The 25,882-nt window shown below is 38.1% G+C and overlaps 1 protein-coding gene across 1 annotated transcript in view; it reads right to left on the bottom strand.

Annotated features, from left to right (window-relative positions):
• The window catches only part of Stk32a (serine/threonine kinase 32A), a 122,553-nt gene that overhangs the window by 75,977 nt on the left and 20,694 nt on the right, over positions 1 to 25,882 (bottom strand). Inside the window, exons 3-4 of the mRNA XM_005324200.4 lie at positions 12,269 to 12,324; positions 11,076 to 11,227 (exon numbers count right to left, since the gene is read on the bottom strand). Of these exons, the coding sequence (XP_005324257.1) occupies positions 11,076 to 11,227; positions 12,269 to 12,324 (208 nt within the window). The remainder of the gene's footprint in view (positions 1 to 11,075; positions 11,228 to 12,268; positions 12,325 to 25,882) is intronic.

Here is a 25,882-nt window from a genome sequence, read left to right as displayed (position 1 = left end):
TGGTATGATAGACACTAACAGAAGGGCCTAAATTTTATTGTAGGGATCAAGAAAACCTCACAGAAACTATTATATATACTTGTGGGATTCAAGCCATAAACTATAGCCTCAAGCAAAATGTACCAAAATCTAAAGTTCACACAAGGGAAAAGATGGTGTGACATTTTAAAGTCACAGGACAGGTTGCAGATTACTTTTCTGATGTTCTGATGTCACCGTTGATTTTTCTGAAGACTGACCTTTCTCTGGACACAGCTTTGAATAATATTTTTTTGACCTGTCAGCTCATGTGTTCTGACTCTGGAGACGTTATTTTGTAAAGACTTTCCAGGGGGAAATTTGGCTCTTATTATTTTCTGTGAAATCTCCTGAGACAGTTACCTTAGAGAATAAGATAGACAGTAAACAACCAAAGGGGAATAACATTGTCTTGCTCCCCGTATAAAAAGAAAAGCCAAGACGAATGCTCAGAGCATAATGAGGAACAATTAAATCAGACTTACCCATGAGCTTATCAGGGGGCCAGAAAAGAAAAATTAAGTGTTAGAAGTTAATAGTTTTTGCTCCTTGACAATAGTAGGCTAACTGCAGAGAGACCAATCCAAGTTGGTGAGCTGCGGTCCTTGATGGGATTAGAAATGGCCACTTGTGATTCTGAGATGGCTGGGCACCCTGGCTGGGATGACCTGGTGCAGAATGTGCTGAGTCACATTTGTTGGTTAGCTTTTCTCTAGAGTGGGCACAGAACATTCACTGGGCACCCTGGGTTGTCCACCCTTCTGCCTCTCCAGCCAAGAAGACAATTAATTTCTTTATTGACTAAGGCACACAACTCTGAGAATTCCAGGGCATGGGAAGACTTCCCAGCATTTACCAAACAGTGATTCTTACTCTGCCCTTCATGCTCCTCCCAGTGCCTCCATGTTAGTGCAACCTGTCTCCTTCACCTGAGTAGTGATTCCAGCCAAACCAGGCCAACTGGGTATTCAGAAATGTCTTGATCTTTCATGACTCTGCCCTTATCTCAGGGCCTCTACTATCACCCCTATTTCTGATACCTGGCCATTGAAACTCCTTCAGGGAAGCAGAAAGAGAACATAACTTTTTTTCTCAGACTAGATTATATTAAAGGACAAGTAGTGAATTTTTGTTTCACTCAAACATATCATTTATCAAGTTAAACCACTATTTAAATTTTTTAATTGATTTGCAGTCATATTTAATTTTTAAATGTTTAGTTTTAAAGTTGTAAAAGTAATGATACATATGTAAGTAAGATTAAAATGAAATCAAAGTTGATACTGAGGGTCTTAGAGAATCTGGGGAGTGGAAATACAAATTCACCATAACATAATGTGTCATCCATCATCTTACTCATTTTTATAAAGGAATAAATATTAATTCTTACCTTAAAGGAATGTATTTGAAGATATATGAGATTATGCATATAAGAGTTTAGTGTGGCACCTCAAAAAATAATAAGCCCTCAAAAGTGTTAGCTGTATCAAAACTAGTGACTTCACATAGGTATGTCTTTGTGAAATTTCCCCCAAGAATCTTCTTCTTGAATATACATCCCATGATTGTACTTTACAATTCACCAGACTGGGTCATAGTGAGGATACCTGTAAGGATTGCCTTAGGCTGAGCCTAAGCAACTCCATTTTAAGAACTCCAATTTGAAACCTGCGGTCTCAGATGGCACACCTAACAGAGCCCTCCAGTATGGCCCTCAGACACGTCACTTCCCCTCAAACAGAGTGAAGCCTCTGGCAGGCTGTCCTAGCCTGATAAGAGGGAAAGGCAAGAAGATCAGGATGGAAGACCAGATGTTTCTGACCCCAGGGTAAATGATATCATGGAGAAATCCAGTGGTAGCTGATAAAGATTGAAGGAGGGGTCAAAAGCCCCCAAATTCAGTATAAATAATGGAGCTAATGAATAGGGATTCAGCCAGCCAAAACAAGGATGCACTAGAGCTAGAGAGCCTGATGAGGACCTGGATTGACATGCCATCACTTGTCATCGTTTTCCTGATCCTCTGAGTGATCCTCACAGTCCTCAAACTCTACCACCTCGTCTGGACTCTGGTGAGAGCCATAACTTCCCCATATGACCCTCTCCTCAAGCGGTCATCCACTCCAAACCAGGAGAAGCCTGCTTTGGTCCCCGGGACCTGATCACCGTGGTCTGAGTGAGTGTGCATCGGCTGGACTTGGAGCCTAAGGCTAAGACTTTTGATTTGACACTTGAGCTTAGCATGCAGAGGGAATGTCTGTCATGAGCCTGTCATGATTAAGTGTGTTTGCTGTGCTTAGAATTAATCTAGAATTGTTTACTGAGAATTGATTATGTCTATTGCAGTGCCCAGCATTAAGGATTGTCGTTTTCTTGATTAAGAACCTATAGTGTGAAATTGCATTGAGTAATTTGAGTGGATAAAGCATTGAAAAGGGCAGAAGCGCATGGACATTTCTTTATTTCTCCCCCTCGACTGTATCCTCACAATTTTGCCCTCTCACAACAGTACTTCACCCAATTAAACTGCAATCCTGTTTAAACCCACCAATATGCTTAAAAACAGCAATAAAACACACTAGCGCCGACTAGGTACAGTCTAAAGCAAAAAAAAAAAAAAAAAAACAGACCTGTGCTGATCACATTCACTTTAGATTTATAACCAGAAGTCAAAAATGGATTCTTAGAAAACCCCATTCTAAGTCTCCATTAAGTTCACACTTTCTTCTACTTTGAAGCATCTCTTCAAAATTTCCTAAACTCTGCCCACCTTGCAGATGACATCAAAGGGAAACAGAGGTAAGGGCAGGAGAACTTCTTCATCAGCCCATCAATAAACCCACCCGCCCACATGCGGGTACATTTATATCCTCTCTTTCCTCTCCTAGGGCAGTGAAAGAAATGTCCTTACTTCCGCCCAAGGCCAGCCATTCATCTGTACCCTGAGTCACCTGCACCTCGTCACCTACAGGATCTCAACTGGTAATTGTCCCCTTTCTGTCCTATTTACCATTTCCTCCCTTAATTGGCTCATGCCCTTTAGCATTCAACCTGTTTATGCACGTCTTAAAATATATATAAAAGTTTGTAAATAATATTTTTATTTGTAAATCTATAAATTTGTAAATAATAAATACTATTTGCAAATAATAAATACTATGAAATAATACATAATATAAATTAAGTAAATCTATAAAATTAAATATTTAAAAATGTATATTATAGTCTGCAGTGATACATATAAGAAGGGAATGGAACATGACTAACTAGAATTTATTTTGGGGAATCATGGTTGATTTATGATCTGCAAATCAAACTTTCTTCATCATGCAATAGAAACGATCTCAATAAAAAAGAAAAGGTATTTGATAAAATGTAGTTCACATTCATGTTTAAAACTTCCAGCAAGGGAGGAAGCTCCCTTATCGCAATAGAGAATATCTACAAATAGCCTACACCAAAAACATCAGATGAAATTTAGAAATATTATAAAAGCTTCCCTGTGAACTGAGGAAAAGACAAGGATGTCCATTATCATTTATTCACTCAACAGTGTTATCAATGCACATGCCAAGGGCATAGAAATAAAAGGTAAGAAGATTGGAAAGCAAGAAATAAAACTATTATTTTTAGTAAATGACATGATTGTAAACATTGAAAATCTACCGGAGTTAATAAGCAAATTTAGCAAGGTCACTGAACACAAGGTTAATAATAAATTGTATTTCAGATACAAGCAACAAACTACTAGGAAATAAATTTTTGATAAATAATACCACTTGCAATATTATCAAAAACATCAAATGCCTAGGAATAAATCTAAAGATAGATATGTTAGATCTCTATGCTCAAAATTACATTAAAAACAAAGAAGAAAATTAAAGGATACTTAAATAAACCAGGAAAAATAAATAATGTATGAATTGAAAGAGCAAATATTTTTTAAAATGTTAATTCTCTCCGAATTAATCTATAGAATTAAGCTATAGATTCAACGTTACCCATTATAAATGCCGACAGTTTAAAAATACAAACTGAAAAGCTAATTATGAAATTGCAAAATGCCACCTACAGCCAACATAATAAAAAAAAATTTATTATTACTGCATATTCGGTATAAAGTTATAGTAATTAACAGTGTGGTAAATGTGCCAGGGAATATAAGTAAATGAATGGAAAACAGTCAAGTAACCCATCCCTGTCTGGTGACTTGGTTAATAACACATGTGGTACCACTGTACTGCTGGGCTGTTCTCATCTGGTTCCCTGAATCTTCTTCTTCATGAGAACTATTAGAGCCTTCTGTGTCTAGTCCTTAGTCTGTGGCTTCAACCTCATCCCTCCAAAGCTCCTTCCTTCCAGTCCTTGGTTTAAATAGCATCTACAGGCCAAGGATTTGCATGTGGGTTGCTGGACTTCTCCTTAGTCTGAACTTCTCTCCTGAACTCCAGATTCATCTCCTATTCAACAGCTCTATTTGAATCACCAACAGGCAGCTCAAAGATAACAAGGGTAAGATAAATTTCCTGTTTTTCATGAGGAATCTGTTCCTATTCAGATCTCTCTATCCCAATGAAAGACACAGGATCCTAATTGCTCAGCCAACAATCCAGAAGTCATTATTTATTTTCCTGTTTCTTTTAGCCAGGGGGGGGCAGGCATATTTTCCAAACAAGGCCAACTGGATTCTCTCCCAGCACTTTGTTTTTTTTTTTGGTTTTGTTTTTGTTTTTAAAAATATATATATTTATTTTTTAGTTGTAGTTGGACACAATGCCTTTATTTTATTTATTGATTTTTACGTGGTGCTGAGGATCGAACCCAGGCCTCCCATGTTCTAGGCAAGTGCTCTACCGATGAGCCACAACCCCAGCCCCTTTGAATCTTGAGTAGGTGACACAATGTTAGACAATTGGTTGGAGCTGACTCATCTCGACCCAGATGGCCTCGAGAGCTTTTCTATTAGTCCCTGCTACCCTGATTCCCAGAACAATCTTTGTCCTAAGCCCAGCTTCTTCAGCTTTGCTTCAGCTGAAAACCATCCCACATCTTTACAGTGAATTGCTTTTTTGCTCAAATTTCTTTTTCTTTTTTTTCCTGGTACCAGAGATTGAGCCCAGGGGCACACAACCACTAAGCTACATATCCAGCTGGGGTGTTTTATTTTTTTTGTTTGTTTATTTTGTTTCATTCTGTGGGTACTAGGGATTGAACTCAGGGACACTCTACCACTGAGCCACATCTCAGCCTTATTTTGTATTTTATTTAGAGACAGAGTCTCATGGAGTTGCTTAGCACTTTGCCTTTGCTAAGGCTGGCTTTGAACTCTCAATCCTCTGGCCTGGACCCCCTGAGCCACTGGAATTACAGGTATGTGCTACCACATCTGGCTTTAGCTCAAATGTTGAATGAGTCCTTGTGTTGTTTTCAAAAAAGGAAACTCTTCCAAAGTGGATAAGAAAATGATAAGTCAGTGCCCCCCTGTATTATAAAGACTTAGCTAACTTCCTGTTCATTAGTCAATCAACTGTATTTGGCACGATTACTATGCATGGATCACAGGATGACACTACTTCTCTGCCAAGGTTTTTTCAGGGACTTCTCTCCATTCTTCTCCATCCAAATTTATCAGGGTCATACCAAAGACAAATTCTGCCTTGAAGCCTTTCAAAGAGCCATAAGAAATCAATAACCTCAGGGAGTTCTCAATTCCCTCAGTAGTTTTCTGGCATTTTGTTTTTGTTTTTTTGTTACCATTTACTCGGTCATTTTGTCAATTTTTAAAAATGTTTCATGTATTGTGGTGGATTATTTGTAAAACTAGCCACAAGGAGTCCTCAGCCTGGCCTTGGCAATACTGACTTTGCCAAGTCTCCCACCAGAGGTGGAGCCTATTTTTCCACTCTTTGAATCTGAGCCTGACATATAATTGGCTTTGGCCAATGGGATATTAGAAAATATGATTCAGGCCAGGCTGAAAAAGCACTTACTCATGAAGTCTGTATCCTTCACTGCTAGGAACCCTTCCACCCAGGCATGAATACAGGGCTATTAGCAGAAGAGAAAGAAGCTGCAAGTCCCTGGTAGACGACTTTAGATGGCTGATTTGATATTGCATATAGCTTCAATTAAATTGGCTCAGATTAGAACTTCCTGACCAGTCCACAGAATCATGAAAATAAACATATTCTGGTGACGGGGGCCAAGGGAACATTCCATTTCTGGGAGGAGCTTATTAAGCACTTACTTTGTGAGGTACCTTATACACATATTTTTATCACTCATAGTCATGTCCTCTAACACAAGTATTGCCATTACTCCTCCCACTCATGGAGAAAACCAAGAAGAATACCTAGTGCGACTGGCCTGATGGAGAAGGGATTAAAACCCAAGCCCTCTGCCCCCCAGTGCTGGCAAAGAAACCAAAGTGGGCAATGATTATATGTGGGTATGTTTCTGAGTGTGTGAAGGGTAGCACTGATGTAATGGGGAGAAGAGCAACAGATCAGGAACCAGAGGCCTGGTGCCACCACTGACTTTATTCATTACTACATTCAACAGATATTTCTTGAGCCCTTACTGTGTGCAGGGTAAGAGTCAGGATGAGGCAGGAAAAAAGACAAACACACCTGCCTCGTGGAGTTTATATTCTTGTTGGCACATGAAAGACAACAAACAAAATAAATTCTGCTTCTTAAGTTTCACAGGACAGCTATAGGGGCTGGTATGGGGGGAAGAACAGGGACTTTGAAGTAGGGATTCTTGGGTGTGAGTACTGGCTCTGTCAGTTTCTGTCCGTGTCACTGTGGGAAAAGCCCTTGGCCTCTCTGAGATTTTGTTTCTTCAGGTATAGAATGGGACAAGTATCCCCACCAACTAAGTTTGTTAGGATGAACAGAGGCTACCATGTGTGTAAAACCCCGAGTAACAGGCACCATCTATAGGGAAGTTATTAGTGACATTAGTGACACTGTGGCCCTGAAGCCCACCGTCAATGACTCCGTGAAGTGACTCCAGCACTGAGTGCAGGCAATAAAGGCTGCTTCCAGGGGACCTGTATCTGGGCTGTGTTCAGCCATCTGAACAGGCCCCTACAGCTCTCCCAGTACAGGTGTTCTTTCCCCTTAAAGCAGAGGATCTTGTCTTACTTACTGAAACCACTCAGGGCCCCTTTTGTTCACCAGGACAAGGGGCAGGAGAGGCCCCAGGCGCCCTGTACAGCTGCAGGCTTACACTCAATTAACAAAAGCCACCCAGGGAGCAGGTGCTGGGGATGGCTTGTTTGTCTTCAGGATGCGGGTTGCCAGGGCTCTGTGAACAGCCCTCAGGGAGGAACTTGCAGGAAGATTTTATTTCCTTTTTTTAGATGCCAGCCCTGTCTGGCAGCCTTCACTTGATAACCTGGCCTCTTTCTGAGGACTGTGTTCCTTCTTAGGGCCAGGTCCATGGAGGCTGGGAAGGCAGAATTTTAATTCTGAGTGTGCTTCCCCCTTTAATACCACACATTGAACTCTTTCCCTGAAGCACAACACCACACACACAGTGCACTGTGCGCAGTCTGTGCGCCCTTGTCACAGTTTATATATTCAGATGCCACTTGATTAATAGATCTCTCCCAGTTAATAGCACTATCAGGCAAGTCAGGACTCAGTCCGCTCCTGCTCACCACTGAATCCCCACAGTGTGGGTCTCTGCTATATTAGTGACCAGACTTAACAAACAAGTACAAGATACCCACTTGAATTGGAAATTTAGATAATTCAGGAAAATATATCTTGGGTGATACTTGGGACATAGGCTAAAAATTATTGGTCATTTATTGGAAATTCAAATATAACTGTGTATTTTACAGGGCAACCTTTCTTATAACTGGTTTCAATGTTCAGTCCATATATATATATATATATATATATATATATATATATATATATATATATATGAAAGAAGAAATGGATGAGGCTAAGGCATGAACAAAACTAGAAAACTAAAAGCACACATTTCTCTGGAAGCACACACTCATTTTAGGAAGGTGCTGCCATTTTGAAGGATGTTGGTAGGACTACTGGAGAATTTTCATTTTTCTATTGGATTGTTTTTCTAATTGCCTGCAATTGCAGAAAAGTTTGCAAATATCATTCATATATATACATATATATATATATATATGTATGTATGTATATAGTATATGTCTACATATGCACAGATTAAACATTAGTATAAAGCTTGTTTAAAAAAGAATTTGGGTTTTCTCTCAGTCCGAAACTGTATTTTTCTAAACACCTGTCCAGAGGTTAGGGTCATTTTGAGCATGGATGAGAAGATTATCCAAAACAATATGGAAAAGTCTATAAGCCACAGCAGTAAAATAGAGAACACAGGTAAGCAGGAGTTAAAACCATATTGCTGTTGTTTTATAAACAATTCAAGACTTCTTAGGAAAAATCAGCTCCCAAGTCTCTTGGGATGTAAAGATAAATCTAACGGTTAAAACCAGAATACAAGTCTTGATTAAATTGCCTATAATATGCAATTTGATGTTTTCAGTTTGATTTGCAAAATGAGAGTAAAAAAACAAAACAAATAACATAGCCCTAGAAGAGAATGAATTAAAGACACTTGCCTCCCCCCTAACTTTCCATGATGCTTTGGGAATAAGCATCCTTCAAATTTGTTTTTTGGATGACCTTTATATCCATGGAGCAGGGAACTATAAAACTAACATTTGTAAGATTCTATATGCTGGGTCCTGAGCAGAGCATCTTATCACAGTCATGAAAATAACCCTAGTTATACATGTTATCTTCTAACCATGTGATCTAAAATGACAAACTGCTCATAATAACACTTTTATAAGCATTGCAAGATGCTCCATAGTTGTTGAAAGATTCACTTAAAACCACTATACTGTACTTAGTGGGGGCAGAAGATTTTTTTATCAAAGCTTGAAAGGCAAAAGAGTTTTCTACTATACTTTTCAGAATGACCCATTCTTGGTTGCCAATTCTAAAAACATGAGATGTGTTTGTGGGGTAGAGATGGGGTCCTCTTCTCTTCCTCTACCAATGTTGAGATGCCCAGTATTGTTCTTTTGTGAGATTTGGTGTGAGAAGAACAAGAAAAGAATATACATGTGCACACTCACACACACATATACACACATATATGTATGTATATGGATTTATACCACACATATGTATGTATGTGCATGTTACATATGTATATATGTACGTGTGTGTATGTGTACGTATATACATACACATGTAAGTGTGTATATCATGGTGTCACCAGGTCAGCATTCAAGGAGAACAGAATGTTTTCTGGGATGACATCAAGTTGGAAAATAACAGAATTTTTAAACTTTGTCCAGCTTAAAACCTTATACAGCCATGTTTTAGAAACATGGGAATAGAATGATATCAATTTTGGTCACATAGCAACGAGGGACAGACACAAAAAGGCAAAGTTCTTACCAAGTGTCCTTGGCCTTAGAAAAGAAAATTGGTTGGTTGAACTTTTAAAGAAGGAAAATATGACTTGGAACAAAGGGAAGCTACGAAATGACAGCACCTTGTCATTCTTAGAGTGAAGGGGAGGGGGAGGCAATTTGATAAATGCTAAAGAAGACAGAGCTGTATCCATTTTAACTTTTTACATGGCAGCATTTTGAATAGGCCATTCTAAGATGCTGATTAAATACACTGAGGCTGAGTCAAAATTAGACTCTTACCAAGTCTGAGTAGTGCATGAACTATAATAGATCTATTTCCAAGTCGCACAGAACCATCTTCTTTTCAACTGTGGCACAGAGGCTTTGAGAAAATTGTATATTAAGTGAAACTGTGTTAATTAAAGATGGATTGAGGCAGGTTTTATGCACTGATTCCTCCAGAAGGTTGTCCCTAAACACATAGTGAAATCTCAATTATTTTTCCATTAGCATTCTCTAGATAAAGACTTTTTCCTTCCTTTGCTGGTAAGTAAGAACTGCTTGGTATGCATATTTAAATAACAGTCTTACTGAATTAGCTTTAAGAACTGGCTCTTAACATAATGGATGCATTACAATGTAGAGTAAAATGAAGGAGAAACATAAAGACCTCTAAGCACAAGAAAAGAGCAGGAGGTAATAGATATTGCAAGCTTCCAGCCATTTTCTAAGCCTTGAATTATGGTAATGGCATAAGTTAGCTCTAGCTCTGTTCAAACCCACTGGGCAAGAAATGGCACCCAGCCCTTTCCAAGTCACAGGTATATCTGTGGCTGCTTATGAAGCACACTACACAGAAAACAGCTTAATTGCCTATTATTTTAATGAGAAAGTGCTTTGTACAAGTTTCAAAGAACCAATTTCATGTTAACCAAAGAGGCCACACTTTGCACCCAGTCTCTGTTCCACAGGGATAGCTTTATGCAAAAAACCATCATTAGAGTGGAAGTCATCTAACTATTACTTTTCAGTCCATTTAGTTACAATGCTTAAAAAAAAAAAAAAAGTAGGGCAAAGGGAACTCTGATGACTGAACTAAGGTGTCTTTATTTTAGAGCCAAAGAAATCGAGGAGATCAAAAACCCTTAAGGAAGATTTATAAATGGATGGCGTTGGAGAAGATAATGCTAAGCGAAGTTAGCCAATCCCCCCAAAACAAATGCTGAATGTTTTCTCTGAAATAGAAGGCTGTCTAATAGTGGAGTAGGGAGGCAAAGTGTGGGAGGATTAGATGAATTCTAGATAGGGAAGAGGGGTAAGAGGGAAAAGGAGGGGGTAGGGGATTAGCAAGGATAGTGGAATGTGATGGACATCATTATCCAAAGTACATGTATGAAGACACAAATTGGGTGTAAACATACTTTATATACAAAGATATGAAAAATTGTGGTATATATGTGTAATAAGAATTATAATGCATTCTGATGTCATTTTTTTAAATCAATAAAAAAAGAAAAGATCTAAATGAGCATTTTGCAAGTACACACCTGCCAATGAGATGTGTTTATGTAATCGTATTTAAGGATGAAATTGGAGTGTCTCTTTTCCCAGGCTCTGTCAAATCACTTACCACAAGTTTACCAGGAAAGGGTGCTCCAGGCCCTGCATGATCTGTAGCTCCTTGAAGACGTTCCTCACTTCATTGCGCTCCACACACTTTTGTTTATTCATGTACTTCATAGCATACATCTTCTTGGTATCATTCTTCTGCACGATGCAGACCTAGGGATGCAAACCCAAGTGAGCAAGTGACTAAGGACACAATGGAATGTGGCTATGAGGGACAAAACAGGACCTGTTCCTTATCATGGCTGAGGTGCCCCATCACCTGCAAATTCTCTGATGTTAAAGTCCCCACTTAGCTCTGATTTCAGAGCAAAAATTTCCTTTTCTCCCCCCTGCATCAGATAAATTCTTGAATCACTGCTTTCTCAAACAAGTTGGCTTAGCTTTGCTTCTGGAATTATTTGGACAGCATTTAAATCTGCCTCCATATCAGGAATTGTCTAGTAACAACATCCTTATTCCTGCTTTAAGAGGCTGCAATGGGCATGGCTACATTGTCAAGTTGAACAGTACTGTGCAAACAGTGTCTGTTTACCCCCATAGGGGATGTAAAGAAAAGGACTCAAAGAACTAGAAACATCAAATACAATGTCCATGTTTGTGAAATTTCCTTAGAGGCCCATATAGTACCTGATAAAATGAAATGCAAATTTAATCTGAAGTATGAAATATTATTCTTTAAATATGTCTCCACTGAGAAACTAATAATTGGGGTTTGAATCTGGAAAGTTCTTACAAAATTTAGACTGTATATTTTTTATGGTAGATTTTTGAAAATAAAAGCATGGTACATCTGGGAAAAAGAAAATTGATATCAGGTGCTTCTTTTCTACCGGAAAGAATTAACTCCACACTGACAAGATAACTACTACTGGAGATACAGCTGGTACAATTTGAAAATCATTCCACAATCTTAATATCCATTAGAATAGAGAGCAAAGAGTAGAGAACTCTGGAGAAAGTAAACAGATTCGACTTAAATGAGACAATTCTAAAAACAGGATATAGTTGTCATGTAGCTGCATTTCACATACTTTTTTTAAAATTATGGTGATAATTTCATTAAAAAATCAATTATAAAACTTCTCTGAATTGCTTTTCCAAATGATCCCAATAACTCAATAATCTGAATGTTCTCAAACCCTCTGTTTCTTAAGCTATGCTGCTCTGCTGGTGGTTAATCAATTTGGTTCTCACCTTCCCAAAACTGCCTTTCCCAATGGCTCGCAAAATTTCAAAGTGGTCAAAGTTGACTGCAAAACAACAAAAAAGAAGAACATTATGAGTGATTATCAATTGCTCTTTAGTAGCTAATCAGTAATAAACAAAAATTGGTCTAAGCTGAAATACCATGTTTAAACCCACATGCCAATTCCCTTAAATGCCAATTTATTCATCCAATAAAGACTTATTGGGCACAGTGCTCAGTGCCTGGGAGATATTAATAATCGAGTAAAAATAAAATATATGCTTTATGAAGCCTAAAGTAAATACAGTAGGGGATCTATAGAGATAGACTTATGGATTAAATAGTCATAAAATAAATGGAAAATTAAAACTCATGCAGAATGCTAAGAAAAATAGAGGTTGTAGGGCTCAAAGCACATAGATCAGGGGGTTGGGCACAGGCAGCAAGGTCAGGAGAAATACCTCTGAACACAATGATCATGAATAGAGACCTGGTGCTAAAGGACGGTGGCTCTACATAGGACCAGCACTTTAAAAATATTCTCCTTGTCTACTCTGTCCCTACAAACACTCCTTTTATCTAAATGATTTCAGTTTCCCAAATAGGAAGTCTATGCCCATAAGTCTGCAGAATAAGCTCATCTCCAACGCATAGAGAGCTAACAGATAAGGATGTTTATGTGTACAGAAGTCCATTCAAAAGTGCTCTGAAACTGAGATGACCATCCACATGTGCCAGTTTAAATCTTTGGCTCCTAGCAGTAGGAAGCAGCAGACGTTTAGTGTGCAGGCTGCAAGGTCTCTGAGGTGAAAGCTCATGAATGCTTGGTGATGGGAAGAAAAAAACTCTATAGTTTCTCCCTGACTGGTGACAATCTTTCCTTTCTTGCCCTGATGACCTTGAAAAATATTTGACCTTGTTTACTGGTTCTGAAATAAGAATATAGATGGATAAATTCATATGAGCTATTTTAAGAGTATTTTCAGAAAATATAGTGAAACTCTACAAGAGGCTACTCATCTCTTTGAAAGACCTGCTTTGTCCCTTTTTTTTTTTTTTCAAGAATAATTAGATTATGCCCTTCTGAAGAGCAAAGAGGTGGTAAGGGGTCAGCTGGAGATCTTGCTGAGTTTTCTGAAGGTCAAAAATTTTTATTTTTATAAATGACTTCATTGCCTCCTCTTCTGAACTTCCAAATAAAACCCTACTCAATCACGAAGGGAGTCTGTATTTTATATATCTTACTGGATTTGGAGTCAAAATAACCATATGACTTGAGATAAAAGATAGTCTTTTTGCTCCCCCTGGATTTCCTGCCCCTCAGAACACTCCCAACTCATGTAAGGAGAGGCAAACTCTGCAGTTCCCAGAGTCCAGCACAGTAACTCACACTAGGAGAATTCCCAGAAAATCAATCAAATCAAGCTAAAAGGACACACAAGAGCCCTCAAACAAAGGCTTCTTGTAAATATGAGCCGTGTGAGCATCTGGGTCCCCTAAAGCCGTGTCTTCTAAGCTGTTAGAAATAAAATCAGCAGTCCTAAGAAACAGTAACCTTTTAAATGAAATAGAACAGACTAGAAAGTACCAGAAATGCCTCAAATGAGGTAAGAGTACTATTACCTGGAAAACTTTTGTTTTAGTTTTATGTATGTGTATAGATACGTGATTTTTTTGAACTTGAGTTGGGATCAAAACAATTTATACAATACTTTTATACAGTTTCTCTAGAGTTTCATACTAAAATAAGAAAAGCAATATTTTCTGTACACTTAACGTAAGAGTCTGAGTTATTTACCATAGTAGTGCTGAAAAAAAAAAACTGATCAGAATTTATCTAAGAGTCCAAAGTTTTATCTTGAGTAAATCCAATATCTCAGTGTGATTTTTCAACTAGCAGCCTAGACTCCAATGCTGTAATGATACTTTGAATCTCCAGGCATTATATCTAATATCACTGTGATAGTAATCCATTCCATGAATCATGTCTATTTATAAAGCATTTTATATTTTAATGGAAATAATAAAGGATTACATATTAGGTTCCTAGTAAATTTGCACTAGCAAAACTGCCTAAATTAATATATCCTTCCACTTTTTCAGGTCTTGGAAAAGTGACAGGCCTGATTTAGAGAGGAGGCATCTCATTTATTTCTTTTTGTCTAGTCGGTCAAAGAAAGAGCAGACTCTGGTCCAAACCACACTACCTAATGTTGCTTCCACTTATAACAACACAACCTGGGAAGAGAGCCAGTGGCAGGAGAGAAGTGACAGGAGAGGCTTTTATTGAATCCTTTCTTAAATGCCCAACAACAGAATCACTAGTAAGGAGGAAGCTAATTTGAAAATGGAACCAAACCCCATAAATTCTAACAAAATAAGAAAGGGGGGAGGGAGGGAGGGAGGGAGGAATTCAGAATTATGAATATTTTGTCAACAGAAATCCAATAGTATTATAGGTATACAGGATGTGCCTAAGGGGGAAAACTTTCTGGTCCTGGACCTGAGCTCTTATGCACTATTTTCATGGTTGTCTTTGTGTTATTCTTAGGGTGTGTCTACTCATCCCAGCAGTAGAATCTGAGGAAGCCACATAGGACTTCTACCTCTCTCCTTTTAGAATTTACATGAGTCAAATCTGATTTTCCAAGACTTTCCCTAAATATAAGAATGTTGATTCTGACACCCAGGTTTGATGCTGTTATTTTCTTTCTACTATTTTTGTTATCACCTCCTAATCTCAACATTCTATGCAATCAACAGTTTTGAAGGAAAGAAAATAGAAAACCCATTTTACAGTTTGGAATTTCACCATGACCCCTGGAATTTAGAACATTCTAGAAGGTAAAGCAGAAATTCTATTTCTTCTTATTTTTGAGGTGAAAATATCTGAAAAACATTTTATTTATTTTCCTAAAAAAATTGATTCCAGCTTTAGTAAGGACCAAATCACAAACATATGGGAGTCTGTTGAGAACAGTACATCTTGCTGTTTATGTAAATCTTTCTATTGAGGACGGAACAAGGACAGCAGCTGTGTGACCCTAGATGAGTTGCTCAGTCTTTCCAAATCACAATGTCCCATCTATAAAATGAAGCTAATTAAACCTAACTCACATGTGGCTTTGAAGATGAGACACTAAACCGGAAGTGTAATGTCTGGCCTACTGAAAACTAAAAATTGCAAATCATTTTTTAAAAAGTACAATTATTCAACGAAAATTAGGCTTCTTTCCTTTCCAAATGTTCAGTTCCTCCCCACAAAGCCACCACTGCTAACAAACTCTTGCATATCCTTTAAGAGATTATCTCTGCATATGTGTATTTTTTGACAGCAAAAGCAATATGCTGTCATTTTCATAGGAGTATAGGCTGCTAAGATCTTTCTAAACCTATTGTCTCTGTTCATTCATACCATCCCTTACAAATATTTTAAACAGCTCCTTTGTTTTCTATTATGTAGTGTAGCATAAAACAGTTTTATCAATGAGATTTGAAAGATGATTTCATTACCACTATTACCATCAATACTACTTCAGATATACTTGATGAGCTCTTGTGCATTTTTGTGGACTAAAATTTATAGAAGTAAATCTGCTGGCGAAAGTATATGCGAATTGTATAGTGTAACAGGTATTGTCAGTAGCACTCCAAGGATGTAAAAAACGTGTAATACAACTTTCTAGCCACCATCTTGCCAACACTATGACATCAACTCTCTAGGATTTGACAATGAAAAAGACTGAATTATTGATTTATCATATGTGTCTTTAATAATCAGCAAAGCTGTATATGAGTATCCACGTTTTTTCCAGAAATCTGCCTATTCTCATATTTTTCCTATTGTTATGAGTCATTGGCCTTTTCGATTTGCAAGTGCACTTAAAAATATTAAGTAAGATGGATGCTGTGGTGCACACCTGTAATCCCAATGGCTGGGGACACTGAGGCAGAAGGATCACAAATTCAAAGCCAGCCTCAGCAACAGCGAGGCGCTAAGCAACTCAGTGAGACCCTGTCTCTAAATAAAATACAAAATAGGGCTGGAGATGTGGCTTAGTGGTCAAGTGCCTCTGAATCGAATTCCTGATACCCCCCCCAAAAAATTAAGTAAATTAATTATCTCTTTTAACATCTCAGAAATACTTTTTTCTAAGCCGTCCATTTGGCTTTAAAACATTTTAAGATTGTAGGAGTTTCAAATTTCATAGTCAAATGTATCCATCTTTTCCTCTTGTCCCACTGTAACTGGGTTTTTTTTATCTTCGAGATTGTTTTGAAAACGTGCTTCTCTTTTAAATTAACAGTTTTGACATGGAGTTTTACAGTTGCAAATGCTTTCATTTTTTAAATCTTTTACTCAAATATTTACCTTAGAGTAAATTATGTTGCACTTACTCAAGATGATCAGGATATAAGTTTCTAAATTCCAAGTTTTCAAAACAATTGGTAATTTCTTCATATGCATTCATGCCAATGTGGGTGCTAAGAAGTAGATGCTTCTGAAGTGTTTTGCAAGAATATCCTCTTAAAGTATGTCCCCTGAATCTTGCTTATGCTAATAATTTTTTAGTAAATGTTTTGCTTACACAGTACAATGTTAAATTCCAGTGCTATATGGTCACATTTAGTTGCAGGTTAAACCAGTGCAGTCTGATTAAGTAAGGAGTTCCAAAATCAGGTAAATTCCCCAGAGGAGAGGAAAAATAGTGAAGCAAAAGTCTTAGCTACCCTTTTTTTGTGTGTATTTAATTTGTTACACAATTTTTCTACTTAAATATGACACTGCTTAGGGCTTATAGCAAAGTCAGTTTAACATGAAAGCAATAATTGCTTGGCTGGCCACAGGTTCAGCTCTGCTCTCCAATCTAGAGTACTTGATTTTTCTTTTCTTTTTTCTTTTTAATTTTTTTTCCTTTTCTCCACAATAGCAAGGCTCTGAGAGTAGTGCGATAAAGGCACTGAGACATGGCTCCTTGAACTCGGTTCTACATTCACTGGTAACTCATAATTACTGATTGCTCAGTCAACAACAGCTGGGCATTGTGCTAGGTCCTGGGAGAGACAAATCCAAGATTATCAGCCCACCTGGGGCTTACAGTCTAGTGGAACAAGAAAATAATTTATCATAATCAATATTCAACCTTTATGTTGAATTTATCATAATCAATATTCAACCATTATTCCAAGCACGTTACACAGTTTATCCTAATTTTTTACCAGCTCTATGAAATGATACTACTATTATTGCCATTTTCTTAGATGGAAAAACTGCAGCCCAAGGACACAAAGTAATTTTCTTAAGGCCAAAGTAGGTAACTGACAGAGCGTAGAGACCTGTTCAATGGGATTCAATAGCTGCCCTCAAACATTGTTCTTCACGGCATTCCATAAAACACAGAATATCAATTGTGCTTCTCTTCCGTTCATAGAAAGAAATGGTACAGAACCAAGCCAGCCCCAATCCCAACAATGTTCCTCTCTCTGCTTCTCCTGTTTTGATGCAGGCACTTTCATTTTTCATGGACCCTGTCTTACAACCTAAGTCCCACCGAGTGCTTGCAGTCACTGGTACCTGTCACTCATCACAACCCAGACCCCAAGCTGGAAGCCCTGGTCTGGATGTGAGATTATCACCCAAGCCATTCCAAACTTATGCTGGATTTACTAATTTGGAATCAATGTTTCTTCCTCTGTCACAAAACTTCCAGAACATGAAAATAACTGAATGAATGCAGAAAAGCAGGTCAGCAGGTCATGAGAACAAAGCCAATACATGACATAAAGCAGAATCAAAGACAAGAGGCAAGCCCTGATGGCATTAAAATGTCTGGCTTCATATCCATATAAGTCTTATTTTGATTACTCTGCAGTATCTCCAGTGTCCTTCCAATAATTCAATTTTTTTTAAGTAAAACTAATTTAAGTTCCACGCAATGCAAGCATCACCGCTGTAAGGAGACGATCAGAGTGTGACGGGAACATAGAGCAGGAAAAGCCAACCTAGTCCAGGGGATCCAAAAAGCATCCAGAGGAGATCATTCAAACCTGAGAGAAACGTGGCCAAGGATTTGATCCCTCACTTCTTTCCTATAAATCTTCTTCATTTAATTCCTGCATTGGCATCTTATTTTGTTTTCTGTTGCTATAGCAAGATATCCAGGACTAGATAATTTATAAAGATGCATGATTTGTAGTCAGGGAAGTCCTCGAGCATGGCTCTGACATCTGGTGAAGTCTTCCTACTGCATCACAACATGGAGGCAGGCAACACATGGCAAGACAGAGCAAGTGTGTCAGCTCAGATCTCTCTTCCTCTTTTAAGCCACCAGTCCTATCATGGGGACCCATCCTGATGACATATCTAATTCCAATTACCCTCCCCAATGTTCTACTTCCGAATACCACAACGTGTGAATTTGGGTATTAGGTTTCCAACATCTAAAATCTGAGGATACATTCAAGCCACAACAATTGGGTGTATCAGCAAGAAAATTCCCCAGGAAGACAGATAAAGTAGATAACTGTAATATAAGTAATGTACTGTACTGAGAGCCACATGAGTAGTCCTACAATGATTCCGAATTATGTTCACCCATCACCTCAAATGAGTACTGTTTTAAAAATGCACACTCGTGGACCTCATATGAATCAAACTCTCTTGAGGCTGGACCTGGGAATCTGATTTTAGTAGTTCTTGGGAGGATTTTGATAAAACCTTCCTGGAATCTGTCTGCAGATTTGTAATTAGGAATCATTGCACCAAACAGTAAAAGCCACAGGATTTCTAAGGTGGGAAAAATCTCTTTCTACTTCAGAAGACAAAAATCTTCAAAAGGGCAGCATTTCATCTGGTCTTGGCAGAATAGGTAGTAATTCAATAGGTGGTCAAGCAGAGGAGGGCAGGAAGATTGCACTTAGTGAGTGACCCGAACCCCAAGGTGAAGACATTCTCCATTGACATGTATGGATTGAATTGATTAATTTTTTTACACATATAGAACATAATTTTTCATATCTCTGGTTGTACACAAAGTACAGCCACACCATTTGGGTTTTTATACATGTAATGATGTCTATCTCTGAATTCATTGTCTTTAATTCTCCCCTTCCAACCTCACCCCCATCTCTGACTCAAGCAGATTTATACTCGTGTCTATAAATGATTAATATTGCACATCTGTTTTCTGCATGTGCCTCAACTGAGGTCACAGATAATGATGCTAATCCTATCTATTAAGTATTACATGTAAGGTGCAATCCAGTGACCTTAATATGTATTGTTTTATTTAATCCTTGATAAAACAGCATGGAGTGGTAATAATACTATCAGTATTTTGTAGATGAGAAAGTTAACTCCTCCCAAGAATTGAACTTAAATCTAACTTTGTGTGGCTCCAATTTCTATAATTTTGATAATATGATAAGTCCCAAATGTTTCAGAATATATTGACTCTGAACATGAAACTTCAGGTTTGGGTGTTTGCTGTACTATTTTCTAGCAATTAACTTTAAATACATTACTTAATGTCTCTTAATTTCAATTTCCTCTTCTGTAAAATTTTGACCAAATATAGCTTCCAAAGTTATTATGAGGACTAATGAAATAAGCCATATCAAAGGTGCTTATCAAGTATTTTTGGCAGAAAAAAAAGGAACTCAATATATACATTATTAATATCACCATCATCATTATTACTATTTCTGTTTTTGTTATTACTGTAGTTATTAGATGAGCTACCTTGGCATCAGCCCAGAATTATCACTTTTATGGTCAAAATATTAGGCAAAATGATGTAGGGACTTCCCACATCACCAACAGTGCCAAGAATATAGATTCTGAAGGCAGACTCTGGGCTTGTCTTGTTCATCCCTAAATCACACTTCTAGAACCATTTTGTGCATGTAGCAGGTGCATAATAGACACTTGTTAATTAAGATAGGAAGGAATGGGGTATTGTCATTCGTAGAATTCAGATGGCTTTGGAGGGAAATGTTTAAAGACCTTTTCTTTCATATTGACTTCCTAAAACATCATCATTTACAGTATGTACTTCCCAACAAGAGTCTTCTGGAAGACCTACTATCAAGAGACTTCATAATGAAGTAGGTAACAAAGTCTCCACTTCTCTGCAGACAGTGGATTTATATCCCCAAACCTGAAGGACTGACTATTCATTCCTTGAGCTCAGAAGTGTTGAGAACTGCCATTTCCCACACCATCTACCTCGTAATAACAATGTCTCCTAATTGAGGACATGAATGGAAACCCTGCAGCAACAGAAGGATAATTAACAGCGGGAGTCAGAGGGTATTTGCTTTGTCAGAGCTGCACGATCTTTGAACAGAAGTAAATGTATCTCACTATGGTAACAGAAAGGCACTAACATTAAATTATAGTCTACCAAGCCATGGTAGAATCAGCCTCTTTTCTAAGTCCTTCTCATTTTTAAGACTGAACACTGTATAGTTTGCCAAGGAAAGGAGAAAAGGGACAGCCAAAATTTAAACACTGATTCAAAAAGACTCCTCTTCAGGTTTTGCATAAATTAGATAACTGTTTCTTTTGTCACGCTGCATTCCCAAATGGAATCAGTTATAAAGAAAGGCACACTTATGTCCTTTTAAGACAGCCAGAGCAAGATAGGAAAGAAGATGGAATCACAATTCCAGAAGCCCCAGCTTTGCTGGCAAATCAAATCAGCATTCACAGAGCATCTGTGGGCCCTGACTCGGCTAGGTCCTGGTGGGACTCAGTCACATCCTCAGAAAATATACACTCTCCAAGGGGAGGGAAGACTGAATTGTCTGTGAGAAGATTCACTCAGCAAACTAAGAACATGAACCTGAATAATCAAATACTCATTTTTTTATTATTTTATTTCATTTGCTATTCTGCATGTATCTTTAGAACCCAAACTCTCACCTTTATGGAAGCAAATACTCGTGAATAAATAGATAGGTTAGACAGGTAACAAAGAAACACCTGAACGCAATCCAGTGTTAGCTCACATGGTGCACAAAGAGGCACTACAGACCTCCAGAGATGTGGGAGAGTGGCAAGGCATGATAATTTTGTTTTAAGGGTTTTAATGACAATTGACTGCTTCGATGAAAGATAAAAATGACATGTTAGTGAAGTAGCACTGGAATCCTAGAATCCCACCATTGACAAGACCTACGACATTAGGAAGTTTATCTGGTCTTCCTGAGATTCAATTTCTTATTTGCAATCAAGTTTATTTTAAAAAATAAAAATTATGTTTGACATAAAATACAGAAAAGTAAAGAGAAGAAAAACAAAACCATGAAAATACAGTCATATTTTGATCTACTTCAGTCCTTAAAGCACTTTTGTTTTTATCCAAGTTATATATCTACATCTGTTTTCCTATGTCATTTTAAGGAATGAAATATTTCTAAAAGGTTTGCCATTTTTAAAAACATAAAATAACAGTCTCATGATCCACTCGTCCCTTTTCTCTGCTAAAGGGCAACCCCTTTACCTCTTAATTTAATATTCAGTAGTTTCCATGGTATCTTTAAATGATATAACTTCATTGGCCTTTCTTTTCAGTGTTAGGCATTAGTACTGAATTTTCATGAAGATAACGATTCAGCTCACTTTCTTGCTCTTTGGGTTTTAATCCCTGCCTGCTCCCCTCTTTCCAATGTAGCTGTATCTGGCATACTGATTTGGATGAGATCATCATTCTACATTCCCGTTCTTCTGAGTACATAAATGCCACGCTCCGTGGAGTCACGTAGTAAACTATGATTAGTTACGGTGCTCCATTCTTGCACAATGTTCACCTTCCCTGTTAATAATTGTCTTGTTTATACATGTGCTTGCTTTTCTATATATTTTCCCCTAATTCACTCTCAACCTCCTCTCTAGCCATCCAGTTCTCTCTCATTATGTTCAGTCTCCTTGGTCACACTGTCACCCTGCTGAGAATGCCTCCCAGAGCCCCCTGACCTCCTCCAGGCTGGACTGTTCCTCTATTGCCATGCAGTTGTCTTCCATCACATCACCTTCCTTCACATCCCCCTGAGGTCCCTTTGCTCCTCTTTTAATGTCGTGTCTCTTACTTCACCCTCTTATTAATGAGCACATCCACAACAGCCTTGTAAGAAAGTTTACACAGGAGATACATATTCAAAATATTATATATATGAAAAATTCTTTTATTCTACTCACCCTTAATTGGTAGTCTGCCTAAGTATTAAATTCTAGGTTGGTTATTACTTGCTTTGAGAAATCGAAATCATTGTTCTCCTTTTCCAGCTTTGCATGTTGCTGTTGAGAAGGCTAAAGCCATTTTAATGCCTGGTTCTTTGGACATAATAGTTTTCTCCTCTAGAAGCTTCAAGTATCAAATATTTGATGTTTTTTTTTGTTTGTTTGTTTGGTTTTTGGTACTGGGGCCAGGGGTGCTTAACCACTGAACCACATCCCCAGCCCTTTTTAGTTTTTATTATGAGACAGGGTCTCACTAAGTTGCTGAGGCTGGCCTGAACTTGTGATCCTTTTGCCTCAGCCTCCCAAGATACTGGGATTACAGGTGTGCACTAATCACCTAGCTTCCTATATTTGTTTTTAATGTTTTGAAATTTCTTGACAATACGGCCATAGGATTCAGTGTCAAGTCTTTCCTCCTTAATTATATAGTTCCCCACCTACTATTTTCTCTTTCTTTCTATATATTTTATTATTTAGAAAAAAGAATTCAGATTGGCCTTTAAATGTTCTTGAATGTACCTTTTTACCTCCTATCTCTTTGTTTTCTCATTCTGATAAATGTTCTTAAGTTCATCTTGTAAACCTTTGAATTTTTTCACTAAGGCTAATTTTTTTTCTCAAAATAATTTGTTTGCTCTCTGAACTTTATTTTCCTGGTATCCTTTTTTTTTTTTTAAATTTTTGTCCTGGTTGTTTGTTGTATCTTTCCTCCATGTCTCTGAGAGTTTCCCTTAGATCCTAGTTTTTTTGTTGTGGTTGTTGTTGTTAATTTGTCTCCGTCTCTATGGGTCTTATTAGAAACCTTTCCCAGATGTCTGAAGATTCTGGCTGTCTGCTCATGTTTAAGGGACACAGCCCCTCTTGGGGAAGTGCCAGGCACCTGGATGTGCTCCAAGTACAACTTCCAGCTGTGGCTAGGGTGTTGAGTTAGAAAAATTCCCACATCCATAACCTTGGCTCTTCTTTCTTCCTTCATGGGTTGGTCAAAATCTCCAGGAAAAGATTCTGTCACATCCTCTTGTCTCAAGGACATGAATGTTCCCACACTGAGAGGTAAGAGATTGGAAAATTGCCAAGTGGGAAGAGAGGGCCAGGGCCACAGCAACTAACAAGTACCCACCCATTTAGCTGACCTCCCCATCTTCCGCCAGGCATCCGCCACACTCTAATATGCAGGCTCATTCCTGATAAGAAAACGTACTTTGCAAAGAATAAAATCTGGTGGGCTTCAGATACCTCAGGATCGACCATGCTGCAGATTCCTCAGAAAACTGAGAATGGAACCACCATTTGACCCAGCTATTCCACTCTTTGGTTTACACCTAAAGGACTTAAAATCAGCATACTATAGTGATGCAGCCACATCAATGTTTATAGCAGCTCAACTCACAATAGCTAAACTATGGAACCAACCCTCAATAGATGAATGGATAAAGAAAATGTGGAATATTACTCAACCTTAAAGGAGAGTAAAATTATGGAATTTGCCAGTAAATGATTATAGTTGGGGAATATCATGCTAAGCGAAATAAGCCAATCCCACAAAACCAAAGGCCAAATGTCTTCTCTAATATATTTTCTCTAATTCACAATGTCAGGGGGCACTAGGGAAGAATAGCGTTACCTTAATTAGGTAGAGGGAGATGATGGTAGGGGAAGGGAGGGGATGAGGGGATAGGAAAGATAGCAGAATGAAACAGACATTATTACTGTATGCATATATGTGACTACATGACCAATATGATTCTGCAACATGTATGCTCAGAAAAATGAGAAATTATATCCCATCTATGTATGATATATCAAAGTGCATAAATGTATTCTACTGTCATGTATAACTAATTAAAACAAATTTAAAAATTAAAAAAAAAACAGTGGGTTAGGTTTTTTTTTCTTTTATTCCTTTTGCTGTGGTGATAGAAGAGCCATGGAAGATTCTAAATGTATTTACAAATAATCCCTACCTTAGATCTCCCCTTCTCCGTTCCCAAGGACTCTGGTGTGAGCCTACCTGTGTCTCAGCTTTCCCTACAGGCAGCCTGGACTCTGTTCTCTTGGTTCTTCTTGTCTGTCTGCTTTCTAGTTTCTGCAGTGTTGATAGTGACATCTTTTCTACCCTTCTCTTCATCTTTATGGGCCTTGATCTTAAAATAGAATTTTTTTTCTCCTGTTAGTGGGATTTCCAGAAGGGAAGAAAAATGGAAGAATGTGTTCCATTCATCATCTTTCCCCAGAAGTTGTACTTGTCTTTTTCTCATCTATAAAATGGAAATTATAGTACCCACCTTATAAGGATGAGTGGGAATTAAATGAAATAGTGTATATTAACACACACCAAGAGTTTAGTGATCACTCAATAAATAAGGGCTACTTTTGTTTTTGAAAGAAAGCAGTTCACAGCAGGAGTCATAGGCAATCACCTCTACCATTCAATGGCTCTGTGACCTGGCTAATGGTTTTTTTAAAAAGTCATTTTAGAATCATATTCTTATTCAAATAAAGGATGATACAAGCTTTCTTACTTGTACCTGAAGGGCATTTTAAGAGTCAGGTTGGTAAGAGGATGAGCAAATCCTAGAAGTGCAGAGCAACCTTCTTGAACACTGGTGGCAGAAGGCCTGAGGGGAGGATCCGGCTCCTCCTCTTTTAGCCTGTGAACTCCCACAGGTTTTCTCACCTGGATGAGTCTCAATCCTCTCCTCTGTCAATCAGTGTGGCTGACTGTCTCCTCACACTATCTGAGGAGATTAAAATGAGATGAGCTGAGAAAAGTACCAGGTTTTGAGACCCACTCTTACACACAGAGGTCTCTCTTATTCCACCTGGCAGACGCCTCTGCATTCTTCTCTGACTCAGCTCTAGCTTTTCTAGATTAAAGATCTTCTGTGAAGCTCCCCAAAGAGAACAGTGAACTGCTGCATATGACTGCAAGCACATTTTTTGACATTCTTAGTGTATTTTAATTATACAAAATAATGGATTTCATTGTGAAATATTCAGACATGTAAATAAACATATTGGATCATATCCACCTCCACTATTTGACTTTACCCTCCTCTTCCCTTTCTGAAATAGGCTTCCTGCTACTTTCATATCATCTCATTTTTACCTAGACGCCACACAAGGGAAAACAGGTGGTACCTGTCTTTCTGTGTCTGGCATTACATGATTTCACTCTTCTTTATGGTTGAATAGCATGCCGGGGTGTGTGTGTGTGTGTGTGTGTGTGTGTGTGTGTGTGTGTGTGTATCTCACATTTTCTCTACCCTGATGGGCATTCATCCACTGATGGGCACCAAGACTGATTCCATAACTTGGCTATTGGGCCTCCATAAACGTGGGCATCACACAAGCACATTCTTAGGTTTGGGACAAGATG

This window comes from Ictidomys tridecemlineatus, chromosome 1 (genome assembly GCF_052094955.1).
Source record: "Ictidomys tridecemlineatus isolate mIctTri1 chromosome 1, mIctTri1.hap1, whole genome shotgun sequence".
Classification (NCBI taxonomy): Eukaryota; Metazoa; Chordata; class Mammalia; order Rodentia; family Sciuridae; genus Ictidomys; species Ictidomys tridecemlineatus.
This window is presented reverse-complemented; position numbering and strand designations above follow the sequence as displayed.